Source organism: Musa acuminata, chromosome BXJ3-10, assembly GCF_036884655.1.
Source record: "Musa acuminata AAA Group cultivar baxijiao chromosome BXJ3-10, Cavendish_Baxijiao_AAA, whole genome shotgun sequence".
In the NCBI taxonomy this organism is placed as follows: domain Eukaryota; kingdom Viridiplantae; phylum Streptophyta; class Magnoliopsida; order Zingiberales; family Musaceae; genus Musa; species Musa acuminata.
Genome location: NC_088358.1, coordinates 21003211 through 21019515, shown reverse-complemented (window position 1 = coordinate 21019515; position 16305 = coordinate 21003211). Strand labels below are relative to the sequence as shown.

Below are 16305 nucleotides of genomic sequence, written 5' to 3'. Positions count from 1 at the left end.
AATCAAACATGATACACATTATTACTTCTTAACCATGATTTCATATTTTCAATCAAAATCATTTTATTTATCATAAAATAAGCAATATTATCATTTTCGAAATTGCTAGCATGATCATAATTTTGTATTTTTATTTTTAAACATGTAATTTTCAAGAAAATTAATTCTAAACTAAAAAAGAAAACTACATCATGAAAGCATCAAGTAATTTCAAAATAAACCAAAGGTATTTTAATTACCTCAACGTCGTAGGCTGTTAAGGCGTAGTTTGCTGCCTCACTTTTGTTGATTTTTTCTTCGTCTTCGAAGGAGCTCGATTCATCCCAATTTTTGTTCTTCTTCTTGTGTTTAAAGCAAGTAGTTCCATTCTTTTTGCTTTTTAATTTTCGTTTCATTTGTAGTTTAAGTTCACTATCACTTGAGCTTATGCTCGAGTGATCTTCAAATGTTCTATGTCCCAAATTCTTCGTTCTTTGGAAGGTTGTTTTGTTCATCATTGTCCTCATCACTTGAGTCATCGCTCAAGTGTCATTCATTTGTCCAGAGTTCCAAATCCTTCCTGTTCTTTGGAAGGTGATTGTGTTCAACATGTTCATCATGTGCATTGTGCACCATTTCATATGTCATCAATGAACCAATTAGTTCTTCAAGTGGTAAGTTATTTAGGTTTTTAGCTTCTTGTATTGCAATTACTTTTGAATCCCACTTTTTAGAAAGAGAACGCAAAATCTTGTTTACGAGTTCAAAATCCGAAAAACATTTTCCAAGAGCTCTTAAACTATTGACGACATCCGTGAAACGGGTATACATGTCGCCTATAGTCTCGCTTGGTTGCATTCGAAAAAGCTCAAAATCATGCAATAAAAAGTGAACTTTCGAGTCTTTGACTCTACTAGTTCCCTCGTGCGTGATTTTAAGTGTTCGCCAAATGTCAAAAGCCGTTTCGCACGTAGAAATCCGATTGAACTCATTTTTGTCCAAAGCGCAAAATAAGCCATTCATAGCCTTTGCGTTTAAAGAAAAATAATTCTTCTCCAAATCCGACCATTCGTTCATCGGTTTAGAGGGAAGTTGAAAAATGTTTTCAATGATATTCTATAAATTTAAATTCGTAGAAATCAAGAAAACTCTCATTCGAGTTTTCCAATAAGTGTAGTCCAATCAGTTAAACAACGGTGGACGAAAGACCGAAAAGCCCTCTTGAAAGCCATGAAGAGCCATTTCTCTCGAGTGTAAATCCGAAATGAGAAAAACCAGGCTCTGATATCAATTGTTAGGATCAAGAGCACTAAGAGGGGGGGGGGGTGAATTAGTGCAGCAGAAAAGTTTCTGCGATTAAAATCGAGAGCTGCGTTCGAACGCCAAAAATAATTTTGATGTAAAATTTGATTCTAAGACTACTTTAGCTTAAGATTAAGCGAGATGAAGTTAAAGTAGATCTACAGAGGTAGTTTGCAGTTTATGATAAAAATCAGACTGCAAGCGCAAACTGAAATCTGACATTCGTACGAAAAAACCGGTTTACGTCTAAATGTCAACTTTGAAGTACTGCACTTTGAGAAATGTTTTGTAAATACACAGAAGGCAGTTTGCAGTTATAATTGGAGTCAAAACGTAAACGTGAACTGAAATATAATGATCGTATGAAAATGTCGATTTACGTCTAAACGCAGATTCAGAAAGTTCTGAACTTAGAAACTTATTCGTAAAAACGCAAAAGACAGTAGCTATTTAGGAGGTTTGCAGTAAAGATAAAATGCTCAAAAGTAAATGCAAACCGAGATTTAGAGTGGTTCGGTCAATCTTGACCTACTCCACTTTTGGCTTCCTCCACCGACGAGGTCACCGACGTCAACTAGATGCCTTCCTTCAATAGGCGAAGGCCAACTGCCCTTTTACAGTTTCACTCCTTTTGACGAGCTTAGGAGACAACCCTTACAGGACTTTTCTCTCCTCTCTTTACAACTCAAAACTTGAAGAACAGAAAGAGGAGAACTTTTGGCCTTTACAACAATTTTGAGCTCTAAGAATCACAGAAAAGATCAAGATTTCGGTATATATCTCTATACTTTCTGTGCTGAATGGGTGGGGTATTTATATGCCCCAACCCAGTTCAAATTTGGAGCTCAAAACCATCAAATCCCGAAATTTCGGGATCAGGCGGTTGCACCTCCTGACTGGAGAGGTTACACCGCCTGGCAGAGCTCGAAGACTGAGCCCAGGCGGTTGCACCTCTCTATTAGGGGCGGTTGCACCGCCTGAGTCTGGCTCGGTGACTGAGCCCCAAGCGGTGCCACCTCCTGACTGAGGCGGTTGCACCTCCTGCCAGAGCTCAAAGACCGAGCTTAGGCGATGCTACCTCTCTGTCAGGGGAGGTTGCACCGCCCAATCTCGCTCGGAAACTGAGCCCAGGCGGTGCCACCTCCTGCCTGGGGCGGTTGCACCGCCCAGCTTCATTGGGAGATCCTCTCCTGGGTGGTGCCACCTCCAACCTTGGCGGTGCCACCTCTTACATTATTTCAGCTCACTTGGTTGAGCTCCAAACTTGGTCCAAATCAGTCCGAACTTGGGCCTAATTGGCCCCTACTTGGGTTATAGGATTAATACCTAATCCTAACCCTAATTAACGTGCTAACTATGAATTTAAAGACATTTTCTAAGCTATTACAAAGTCCGCAAGTCAAGACTTCTTCTGGCGAGCTTCCGCCAAACTTCCGGCGGTCTTCCGATGAACTCTCGGAAACCATTATGCGGACTCCCGGCAAGCTCCTAGGCTTCACGATTTGATCTTAGCGAGTTCCAACGAGCTTCTTCGGCAAGCTCCGATCTTTCTCGGCGAGCTCCGTGAACTTCCAACGAACCTTCCAGCGAGCTTCCGAAAAACCCTTCGGCAAGCTCCCAACTCATTCTCAGCTAGTTCCGGTAGCATTCCCGACGAACCTTCGGACTTTCGTCGAACTCTCGAACTCGCAACAAATCCTTCGCGCTTGACTCCGACACTTTGTTTCGCTTTATGTCTTCATCGTTATCATAGTTAATCCTGCACAATTAAAACAAAACTTCGATCGAGACAATTAATCCTAAGCAATTAACCAAGTTGTCCGGCATGTCATTGGTCCCTCGACGCTTCGTCCGATTCTTCGGCGCATCGTCCTCTCTTGCAGCCTATTGCCCAATCGGCCAGTTGACTCCGCAACTCCGATATCCTTGGCACAATACCCGCTCTTCTTGGCCCGATGCCCGAGTCCACGGCCCGAAGCCTTCTATCGATACGTTGACCGATCCACCGGCCTGATGTCCAATCTTCTAACATGTTCCTTCGGCACAACATGATTTTCCTGCTTTAATTGTCTCATCCTAATCGAAGCATCCTGCGTCACTCAAACCGCAGATTAAATCATAAACATATATCAAGTAGTTTCATCATCAAAATACGAGATTCAACAAGTATCAATTTGAGTGTGTAAACTATTAGCTAGTTGAATTAAAAGAAACACCGCAATTAATAATGGATAAAGTACCTCGAATATTCAATCATTACTAAATATTAAAAATATCTTCAATCATTACTAAATATTAAAAATATCTTTACATAAGATATTAGTATCAATTTGAGTTTCATCATCACTATACAAATTTTATAAGATATTAGTATCAATTTGAGTGTGTAAAGATATTAGTATCAATTTGAGTTTCATCATCACTATACAAATTTTATGTGTGTGTGACAAAATTATTGTCTACACTCAAATTATCTTTCATGAGATATATGCGAAAGATAAAAAAATATTATTTACAACATATAATATACCAGACTAAATGCTAAACATGGTTATACAACTATGACATATATATATTTTATAATTGATCAAATATAAATCACTATAAAAGAATCTTGATGTAAATGTTGCAAATAAATCATATTTATATGGATAAATCATATTTATGGTCCAGTATGTTAAAAGTTACAATTAAAGGGATAAATATCAAAACTGATATCCATTTTTATCTCTCTTTTTTTTTTTCCTCTTGTGAGACATTCATTGATAAGAGAAAAAAATAGTAATTATAACATAGTGGACATTAAAAAGAAAAATATAGCTATTAATGAAAAGAAACTAGAGGACTCACAAGCCTTATTGATAGTTTTATATGTTGCAAATCAATAGATCATTCATGTTTTTTCTTTCTTTCTTTCCTTTTTTTTTATAGAAAGTATGGGATTGAACTTGAACCCCATGTCTTAATTTTCTCGTACTAAATATATGAGTATGAGGTTCAGAGTTCGATCCCAAAGCTTCCATAAAAATAAAAATATATTTATATTATTATGAGGTTCAAATATATTCTCAATGTCATTAATACTGCTAAGTTTTATTGCACTAAACACATGATCTCAATATTTATTCATTATAGCTAATTTCTATTATTGTAAATACTCGAGTACATTATATGTCTAATACATGTTTGTTATGTGTGATCCAAGTCACCCTATATCTTTTTATCTATACAAATTTTCTTCTTATTTATTATGATAAGAAAGACAATCACAAACTTCTTTCTCATCCAGAAAGTTAATCCAAAGCTTTATTCTTATCTTTTAAGGTGGAAAAATATATTATGAATAGTGAGGAAGATTCTCTTTTGGAATGACTCGAACCCATATTTGGGGACTTCGATTTACTAACCTAAGCATTAAAGGGATCGAGTTGAAAAATCTCTAGTGATCTTGGTCTTCGTATAAGTAACACTTTGGGAGCATAATATTTTCACATCGAAAACACCTTGGACAATTCTGCTTAAACGGATCTGAATCACATCAGACTGATCAAGACATCAACGATATTTTCCTCTAACATCTTTTATACCCGATTTATGATATGTAATAAACAAAAATTTTCAAATTGAATATACTTAAGTGATGCTAAAAATCTAAAACACGAGAGTGAAGAACGATGGCATTCGTATTGGTTTTCCATAAGAGGATCTCCCAAGTGAGACTGATAAATTAGCTTATAATAATATTCACTAAATATTTTGAGTAAAGAAAAACTAACAAATGATTGCTTATGTCGAAATTTAAATTTAATATGCAATGACACACACACACTATATATATATATATATATATATATATATATATATATATATATATATATATATATATATATATATATATATAGTTCTAAATTTTAGATAATGTCCTTTCAAAGTTTGAAAAATATATTTATATTATTATGAAATATCAAAATTTATATCTTTACATGTCATTGTCATTAATATGCATTGAAAAAAAAAACTTTGGCTAACCACTTCATCTATATTAATTTATTCCAGTTAAATAAGTATATAAGGCATCACTTAATGAAGATTATAGTGAATGTAAGGTATTATTATAAATTAGAGTTTCAAGAGATATTTAATTTATGGTACCCCAAGGAGATCAGCTATCAAATATGCATTAGTTTTTAGGTTTTAAAGGAATGCATGTATAGACTTTAAATCTACAGAGCTTGTTTCTGTGATTTATTTTCTTTAAATTATTCTCTTATGTATGGGGATTTGTGGTAAGATCATCATATTCTAGATCTAAAAAACAAAAGAGAAAATAAAGGAAGGGAGGATAACAAAAACTCCAACACAGACACTAAACTATGAAAATTATGACACAAAGATATTATATATATATATATATATTTATTTAATATTTTTATTAAAATTATTAAATTTATACCTATAATATTTTTTATATCATAATTTTCATAGATTAGTGAATTTGTGTTGGTGTTTTTTATCCTATCTCCTATATATTATTCTGAATTTTCTAATCAAGAATATAACCATCTTTAAGTTTCTAAACTCAAGAGAACAATCTAAAAAAAAAGGATTACAACTTCAATCCCTTAAAGTCTCTATTAACTGAGTGTTTTACTTGCTGCAAACTAATGAAACCTTCCTTGTTCTCATTTTTATTTTTTTTTGTGTAACTGAGAGAACTACAATCGGACTTGAGCCTTGTGTCTTCCTTTGTTTATCATACCAATTATGTGAGCATGAGAGTTGGAGTTTGATCCCGGACCTCATATATATATCCGTAATCACACTCATACATGAAGAGAGAGAGAGAGAGAAATTTTTGTACTATAAAATATATGGCATAAGTCACCTTTGTATTTAATAGTCATTATGTCCATTTGCATATTGTGCATGCATAGTGGATTGTATCTTTTGTGAGATATCTAAAGGTATAAATTATATATATATATATATTTTTTAATATTATTTATAAAATAAATTACCTTTCAAATAATCATCTAAAAGAGATATTTAGTTACATTGCACACTTTAAATCGAAAATAAATTTTAAAGATACACTATTTAGGTTAGGATGAACGATTGAAGACACAAACCTCATGACATAAAATATCTAAATATAAATTATTAACGATGGATACATCTATTCCTGTGTCGTAATTAATATATCATTTTGATAAGCTGATTTGATGATAAAGATAAAGATTGTTATAACAAATAATACATATTTATAATCAAGTTTGCTAGTGAAAAATATCGTTAAAATCTTGATTAACCTAATATGGTTTGGATTTTTATATGCAGGATTATTTGAAGTGGATCTGAGGTGACTTCGAAGTGGGTTTGAGGTAAGTTCAAGATTCCATCGACATAAAGATCAAGGTCAAAAGAGTTTTTTCGACCTGATCACTCTGACGCTCGAGTTACTAATCCGAGATTCTTAAATGTAACCTTGAGTAGTTCAAGAAAAGAAAGAGTCTTTCCCTTATTTTCTTGTTTCGAATATGTTTTTATACATTGAAGAAGGGAAATACAATTTTCAGTCTCATAAAAGAAGAGAAGGGGGTTTATGTTTGTAATAAAAGGAGAGAAGAAAATTTAAAATTACCAGCATTAAATCTTTATATACGATGAATGATCATGTGTCAGATGAAGATAGATTCTCTCTCAAAATTGAACACATATTAATATAAAATTATATGAGAGTATTAATATAACACTATAATATCTAAAATTTATAATTATTTAAATATGTTTAGATCAAGAGCACTAAAAAGGGGGGGGGGGGGGGGGGGGTTGAATTAGTGCAGCGGAAAACTTTCGACGATTAAAACTGTGTTCGTACATTGAAATCTGATTCTGATGTAAAAGTTGTTTCGTGCGGATAATAACTTTGAAAGCTTACGAAAATGTATTTGAAGTAAAGTAAGGCAAGAAGTTTGCAGTTAAGATAGAAATCGGAATATAAGCGCAAACTAAAATATGATGTTCGTACGATAAAATCAATTTCCTACGTAAAACCGTTTTTGGAAACTTAACTTGAAAGTGAGTTCGTAAAAGAGTGCAGCAAAAGTAAAGAGGAAGTAAAGCACATATGGAGGTTTGCAGTAAGGTAAGCAGTAATAATAAATATAAACCAGAGAGCACCGCAATTTTAAAGTGGTTCGGTCAATTTTGACCTACATCCACTTTTGGCTTCCTCCTCCGACAAGGTCACTGACATCCACTAGAGGCCTTCCTTCAATAGGCGAAGGCCAACCACCCTTTTACAAATTCATTCCTTTTGACGGGCTTAGGAGACAACCGTTACAAAATTTCTCTCATCTCTTGAAAGATGAAAACTTGGAAGAAAAGATGGAGGAAGACTTCTAGTCTTTACAACACTTTTGAGCTTTAAAAATTACAGAGTAAAATTGGATTTTCGATGCCCTTTCATGCAGGAAAGGGTGGGATATATATAGGCCCCAAACTAGTTTGAATTTGGAGCTCAAAACTATCATCTCCCGGAATTTCGGGGTCTGGCGGTTGCACCGCCTAGTAGAGCTCAGAGACTGAGCCTCTGGGCAGTGCCACCTCCTGTCAGCGGCGGTTGCACCGCTTGGCAGAGCTCGGAGACTGAGCCCCTAGGCGGTGCCACCGCCTGATAGGGGCGGTTGCACCGCTTGGCAGAGCTAAGAGACTAAGCTCCTAGGCGGTGCCACCGCTTGACAGGGGCGGTTGCACCGCCCAGTCTCGCTCGGAGACTGAGCCCTGGCGGTGCCACCGCCTGCCTGGGGCGGTTGCACCACCCAGCTTTCATGGGAGACCCTCTCCTAGGCGGTGCCACCGTCTAGTAGGAATTATGGTCCGAATGGGTTGATCTATTCGGCCCAATTTGGGTCTGTTAAGGGTCCAATTACCCCCAGATTAAGTTAATGGGATCATCTCTCATTCCTAACTTAATCTACATGCTAACTACAACAATTCTTAAGACATTTACTACAGCTTGCTCTGGTGCATCAATCGCTTCTTCTGGTGAGTTTTCGGCGAACTTCCGGTGAACATCCGACGAACCTCCGGCGATGCTCCAACGGACTTCCGGCAAACTCCTGGAGTTGCGACGATCCACTTGGCGAGTTCCGACGAGCTTCTTTTGGCAAGCTCCTGGACATCTCGGATTTGTTCCCGCAGAACCTCCGACTACCGTCCGGACTTCCGTCGAGCTCTCAAACTCCCAACGTGGTCATGGTCTTGACTCCGGCTCAACTCCTGCTGCATGTCTTACTTTCATCGTAGTTAATCCTGCATACTTATCTCAACATATGGATTAAATAACAAATGATAATTGACTTAATCATCAAAATCCAAGATACAACAAAATAAGGTTATGCGGGAACAAATCCGAGAAGGGCATGAGTCGATATGTAGAATTTTTTTATGAATATTTAAAGTAAAATAAGGGCATGAGTCGATATGTAAAACTTAATCTAAACAAAGTCTTTTTTATGAATATTTAAAGTAAAATAAGGGCATGAGTCGATATGTTTATCTCGATCATAGAATTTTTTTTAATTAATTTTTTTGATTTAAATAAACATCCTTGCAAAGTTTAGAAATCATATATTCTTCATTATGAATATCCCCTAAGTGTCACTGTGGTTTATATTCACTGAAAATAACTCTGATCAACCAAATCTAATCATTATTAATAATATATAATTCATTTGACTCAACTAAGTATATAAAATATGAAATATATATGATATCAGTACTATTTTTAGATCATAAATCGTGTGTTATTCTTATAATTTAGATCAACTACCTCATATGTGTAATTTAGATCGACTCAACTAAGAATTAATTAATTAATTATATATATATATATATAACTTATATGCATCCTTTTTAAACCTCACATTATCGAGAGTCTAATGCATTGAGTATATATATATATATATTTTTTAGATGAACTAGTATTGCATATTGATGAGTATTGATAAACTTATAGATTGTATTAAGCCAATAAGAAAACTTATTTTATTTTTTGATTTCTCATTGACTATTTCGAGAATATATTGTACTTAATCAATATATATCAAATCCATGGACAAATCAGCCCACAGAATTATTTTTTGGAAGGTGTAAATTATTGAAATGATTAACGGTTAGAAAAACATTTGTAGTTTCCTATGATGGTTGTTATCACGACATATTTTTAAATATAATAGGATAATATTATGATACAATAATGGGAAGGTGTAAATTATTGAAATGATTACCAATTAGAAAAACATTTATAGTTATCTATTTCAAACATAATAGGATAATATTATGATACTATATAGATTATATGGATCTATTAGTAATAACTTGAATTTAAACATCACTAGATTTTCAATAGAAAATACTAAATAAAAAAAAGATAATAAAAAAATTCACAAATTTGGAAGTTGAAATATCCATTATGTGGATATATATATACACGTATGCATACGTATACATACACATATACATATATACATATATATATACATATAAATATATACATATATATATATACATAAGAATGTAATTTTATTTACCAATTAAGTAATTACTCCTTTATTTCTGACACGTGTCAGACCTATAATCACATGTCGCGTTGTCATGACTGCCATGTCGTGAATAGTACATTCAGACTGCTCATATATTTTCTGACACGTGTCATAGCCATATGATGCCATGGCGCGTTGTCTTCACTGTCGTATCGTGAATAGTATATTCAAACAACTCATTTATTTGGATCAGTGGGATTACCGCTACAATATATAATGCATATGCGTGCTGCTCGTGCGTCTTCCTGATCTTGGATGACCCGCTGGCATACATAACCAGTGGAGCCCGAGCCCCCGTGTTGGTGATGCTCAGGAAGGTTGTGAACATCGATGACCCAAATGCTCCATACTTCATCGATCACGGGAATGCAGATGTTCCACTCGTTACATTTGGAATGCAGAACGAGAACGCCGACGTCTACCCTCTAAAGTCCGAGCTTTCATTGTTCAAGACTAAGGTTTGGGTGAGCACGCCAAAGGGGGCACTAGAGATCAACACAGGGATGCTTGGGAGGTATAACATCTACAACATCCTCGCAGCCGTTTCTGTTGGGATTGCTGTCGGCCTGAAGCTGGAGGACATCGTGAGGGGAATCGAGGCGGTGAAAGGGGTTGCCGGCAGGTTTGAGTTAATTGACGAGGGGCAGCCTTTCGCCGTGATTGTAGACTATGCACACACACCCGATGCTGTGTGTAGACTTCTGGATGCTGTCCGAGAACTCAACCCACGAAGAGTTATCACTGGTATACCAATTCATGCTTTACTTTCAGCACATTCTGCAGCTTATCATACTGAATGAACATTTCAACTTACCTGATTCAGTGCTCGGTAATTGATCGTCGAAAACTTAATTGCTTGGTTTAGATTCTAATATTTTCTTCCCTATATGTGCTAAAGAGAGGTCTCAATTGCATGGCATTTTTGCTAGGTCCTAAAATTGGAAGTCAGCTGATTGTGATCTGACTTCCAATTTTATGATAATTTCATCAAATGCTTGTTTTCATAAAATCTGTAATCATGCTGTCTGTAATGCGGAAAAACTTTTATGCTAAGATTGAAATCAAATAAATTAGATCTGACAATATTACAATGTGTACCTTTTTCTTATTGTTAAAAAAACAACCTGTCCGTGAACTTTCAGAAAAAACCTGCTCAAAACTCTCATGTAGCATTTGAGCATACGAAGATTGGCACCAAAAGTTCTTCTATAGTTGCAACATCTCAAGTTCAGCACTTTTGTGTCTTTTTTATGTTGGGAATCCAAAACACAATTCATAAGTGTATTTTCACAAGAAGGAAGTTAAAGATCAGAAAAGTGGCTAACCATAGTTTTATCCTAGCAAGACTAGTTGTTGTAGGGTGATTTGATGCATGCTGATAGTTAATGTTTCGCTTCTAGTCTTTGGATGTGGCGGAGAAAGAGATCGGGGGAAGAGGCCGCTGATGACAAAAATTGCAGCTGATAAAAGTGATGTGGTTATTCTGACATCAGACAATCCAAGGAACGAAGATCCATGTATGTATTCTGTATGTTATATGCCAATTTGGTTTGTCATATATTTCTGAAAGCAATGCAACACCTATTGGCCGTATGCCTATGTTGTTATTCAGATATAATAACTTCTAAAACATGCTTCGATGACATTGCTAGCGACAATCTTGGATGACATGCTAGCTGGTGTTGGATACACAATGCAAGAGTCCTCATCACCCGGCGGAAGCAAAATCTATCCAAAGCTTCCAAATGGCTGTACACTCTTAGTAAATGAGGACAGAAGAGTAGCCCTGCAAGCTGCCATTGCCATGGGAAAGGAAGGAGATATCATTGTAACTCTCTTCTTCTGACCCTTGGTCACAGTATTCTCAAACCTTTCTCTCTCTTGTTAGACAAAGGATATGTGTAACTCAATTTCAGCTTCTAGTACTTTGGACTGAAGACTATGATGTGATGCTGCAGGTTGTTGCTGGCAAAGGCCACGAGACATATCAAATTGAGGGTGATACAAGGAAGTTCTTCGACGATAGAGTTGAATGCCGACAAGCGCTGCGTCAAAGTATGTGAGATGTGTCAAGCATGAAAGTGAAATTTCTTTGGCGATATAATCTCATTTTTAGGAATAGCAAAGGCAGAAAATTCCGAGTTAATGTGTCCTAATTCTTTGGCTGCTGTTGCAAATTGAAAAGTATGTCGCTTCTATCGGTATTCTTTAGATAAACACTTGGAACTTTTTTTTTGAACATTCAAAGTTCAGTTGGAACGTTACAGTCTCTCTCTCTCTCTCTCTCTCTCTCTCTCTCTCTTTTTATCTCCTTCCCCGCTCTGCTGCACCGCGGTGTTGGCTTCACTCTTCCGAAGAAGCGCCTCGCACTTACCCCAACCTCTCGCTCGTTTTCGCTACTCTCTCTCTCTCTCTCTCTCTCTCCTCCCTCTTCCCTGCTCCTTAGCTCGCAGGAAGAATCCCATGGAGAAGGTCCGACCAAATTGCAGGAAAAGGAGGCACCTTGGGACGGTGAATCCACACGTCAAGATCACAACAAGTGGCTATGATATTACTGTGCTTGCAGTGTACCTTCGCCAGCTGCGAGATTGAAGAAGAGGTTGACTATGTTGAGGCAGCCACGGAAGCACTCCGAGGAGCACAGCTTCCGCTGGAAGTTAGCGTCCAGCAACGAGTCCGACGATATCCCGACGGTTCTCCGATCGAGGCCGCACGCCGCGATGCACCCTTCCGTCTCGACCCAGTCGACGAACCCCTCGGCGCCGATCTCCGACATGGCGCACGCGTAGGCGCCCCCGGCGTTCCTCTCCAGCACGCAGCGCATTCCCGACGACGACACCGCGTAGGCGCAGGCGCTCGCGTCCAAGCGCTCGCACTCCACGCCGGTCCCTGCGAAGCAAGTCCAAACGTCATCGAGTAGATTGCGTGCAGGTTTCGTGACGACGAGATCGAGCTTGCACCTTGCGCTTTCGACTTGGAGAAGATGAGCACCTAAGCGAGCGTTATGGAAGACCAGGAGGCCATTGCTTTGCCGAGGACGAGAACCAAAGGGTGTCAGCGCAATGGCGTTGTAGTTTTAGGGCTATCTATATAGATAGATCGGTATGTGAGTAAGCCATGGAGAAAGGTGTCGAGTTTACTTTAAGGGAAAGGAATTCTGTTGCGGATTGGTCAAAGCATGCATGTGGCGCTCCCAAGCGTTGACTAAGGGGGTGGGGTTTCTTTGTGGCCCAAAGGAACAATGAGCTTGGATTACTCGATAACCACGTAAAAGAAGTGAGAATTGAAATCGGATTACTTAAAAGTCGCTAAATAAGTTGACCAAGTGTAGTTGACTTCTGTAGTATGTGCTATTTATATGAAACCTCTGCATTTCATTCATTATTTGGGAAAAATCGAGTGGATAAAGTCAACTCTTTTATCCATAGAATATGCTACGAGTCAAATGGCGTGAAATAGCTTCCCGATTCGATTGGCTATAAATATGGTTGCTTTTAAGATTGAGATCAAGCTGAGATTATATATATATAATTTTCTACCAAAATATGTTTCTAAACCATAATAATAGAAACATAAGTGGAAACTAAAATTGTGTATCTCCCATTGTTATTAAGAATTTTAGCAAATTTCTTTTTGTATTTTGGTACTTCTCGGTTCAAATGGTATAGAAAATCTTTTAGACTTAAAAGAGATATTGAGTCTAAAGACCAAAACCCTCGTTTATATAGACGTTTTCCAATCAAAAATATTTATTATCATTAACTTTATAATATTCAAGAATTAATTCAAATTTACAACGTTTGGACTATAATAAATTTTTTTAATAATATTAAATATAATATTTAATAATAATAATTTAAAAAATTAAAATATTTAAACCATAATAAATGAAGAAATTAATGGTAATGAATGATAAACTTAATGAGAACGGTTACATTCTCTCATTTGATATATACGCTTAGCTTAATAATTTAAATTAATCTTTATCGAATAAATATATACATAACTGTTTAATATATACATAGTGTCTTGAACTCGATTTAATATATACATAATCGTTTTTAGTCCTTTAGTCCATAAGAACATAGGAAGATTGGAGTTGCTAAGCATACTCCGCATCATGTCAAATAATGTTCGATTTTTTTTCTTCAACACCATTCTAGTATAGAAAATCAAGCATAGTGTATTGGGCAACAATCACATGTTCTTCAATAAACTTAGCAAAAGAACTAGGTATTTGTCTATTTTCAGTATAGACCTTAAATAGAGAAGAATCACAATCAGAAGTAGTTCGTCTTTCCTAATAACATAATCAATATACATCGACCTTAAATGGAGAAGAATCCTCTACTTCCATATCTTATAGTTATCACCCATAAGTTCAGGAATGTTACATTCAATATAAAAAAAATTAACAGTTTGAGAAATTACATAAAATCAAATATGTTTATGTCAAAATTTGAGGCTTAATAGTTTAAATTACATGTTTTACCAATGTGAAATATAATCTTTTAATATTAAAATTGATTGTGGACTAAATTTTTAATTCAAATAGATTCAAATAGTCTTTATAATAAAACTATCAAATTATATTCCAATTCATAATCCTTATGGGTAAATTATGAAAATAATATGATATTTTATCCTGATTAATTATATAAATATAATAAAAGATCCTATGGGATAACAATTATTATATTAAATATATTCAGACAAAATATCATATCTAATTACTTATGTGATCCTTATTTTAACTTTATATATAATTTTAATTAATTAATGATGCTATGACTAATTCTTAATTAATTAAGATTATATGAGTCACTAGATATTTTGAATATATAAAATTGGCTCATAAGCATGAATTAATATAACCAAATATTCATACATAATATGAGCATTTTATCGACTAAAAATATTGAAAATGTTATATCCTCATGATTTTCAACATGAAATATATCAAGAAGTTTAAAAAAGAAACCAAAATCAAGCCATATTCATGATATAAAAAATGAAAACTCTTTCATATCAAGATAGAGATTAATGGCTCAGATACCAACTATCATAAATTTTAATACCAAAATATGTTTTTAAATCATTATAAGAGAAACATAAGAAAACTAATGCATAAACGAAAATTGCATACGTTCGGCCATTGTTGTGAAGAATTTTAGCAATGATTTTTCTTTATATTTTGACACTTCTCAACTTAGAACTCTCGCTTTAAATGATATAGAAAATCTTTTAGACTTAATATTGAGCTCAAGAATAAAAACTCTCATTTATATAGACGTTCTCCCGTCGAGAACATTTATTATCATGAGAATCATAACGTTCAAGAATTAATTTAAATTTATAATGTTTGGACTATAATAAATTTTTTTAATGATATTAAATAAAATATTTAATAATAACAGTTACAATGAAAAATCAAAATATTTAAACCATAATAAATAAAAAAAATTAATGATAATGAATGATAAACTTAATGAGAATGGTTACATATTAACCTTATATTTACATAAATAAATACCAAAAATCACGAGGGATACGGTATGCAAATTTGGACATTAGAAATTTTAGATAATACAGAGTCTGAAGGGTCGAGATATCATGATTGGAATAGAAAAAGAGAGCGTTTAGAAATATATTATATATATAATTAGGTAACAGGAAAACATCACAAAATGTGGTCGTGCCGGAGTGGTTATCGGGCATGACTAGAAATCATGTGGGCTCTTCCCGCGCAGGTTCGAATCCTGCCGACCACGTTTTTAACATCATATCGAATTCGATTTTGGAATAATATACGCTGTTCGAAGCCATGACGTGATTTGGTAATAGTAATCCGGTTTTCTTAATTAATATTATATTGCATAAATTTTAAAAATTATCTAGAAAAAACTAAGTATGTGTTATTCCTAAGTAAATTATATTTTTATTTTTTTTGGACCACATTATAATATTTTTATTTTTTTATGAAGACCATAAATTTTCTTAATAAATATAAATATGAATTAAATGTAAATATAAATTTTAAAAAAAAATAAAAAATAAAAAATAAAAAATAAGAGAAGAGGATAGATTATACAACTTTGCTCTTACGTCACTAAACTCGGAGGAGAGGAGAAATGACGATGGCGTTAGGAGAGAAGATGAGATAAAGATGATAACGATCGTGATCACAATCAAATCAAGTCTCATATTTTAGTGGAACCATCATATTCCTCCCCATCCTAACTTTTATATTTTCCAAGACGTCAATGTTGTTTGCTTGATTAAGAGGTCATTCCCAGGTTCTTTTTAGTTATTCCCCTTAAATCATGATGCATATTAAAGTTTCTTTCTGTAGTTATTTAGTTAGATCCTTGGGTTTAATTCGTAGTTCTAAATATTAATGATAATTTTTATAAGTTAT

General features: G+C 34.9%; 2 protein-coding genes and 1 non-coding gene across 3 annotated transcripts; 2 read left to right on the top strand and 1 right to left on the bottom strand.

Moving 5' to 3' along the window:
* The first annotated feature begins 10192 nt into the window (after positions 1-10192).
* LOC135651372 (UDP-N-acetylmuramoyl-L-alanyl-D-glutamate--2,6-diaminopimelate ligase MurE homolog, chloroplastic-like) lies at positions 10193-12911 on the top strand. Its single transcript, XM_065171437.1, has 4 exons — positions 10193-10631; positions 11288-11404; positions 11540-11715; positions 11846-12911. The coding sequence occupies exons 1-4, from the start codon at positions 10193-10195 to the stop codon at positions 11948-11950; spliced, it is 837 nt and encodes a 278-aa protein (XP_065027509.1). The 3' UTR covers positions 11951-12911.
* On the bottom strand, positions 12439-15043 carry LOC135651371 (uncharacterized). The gene is made up of 2 exons (XM_065171436.1): positions 15034-15043; positions 12439-12776 (listed from the first exon to the last, which is right to left on the bottom strand). The coding sequence occupies exons 1-2, from the start codon at positions 15041-15043 to the stop codon at positions 12439-12441; spliced, it is 348 nt and encodes a 115-aa protein (XP_065027508.1).
* Positions 15044-15576: 533 nt separating this feature from the next.
* TRNAS-AGA (transfer RNA serine (anticodon AGA)) lies at positions 15577-15658 on the top strand. Its single transcript has one exon. It is a non-coding gene; the product is annotated as a tRNA-Ser (tRNA).
* The last annotated feature ends 647 nt before the right edge of the window (positions 15659-16305 follow it).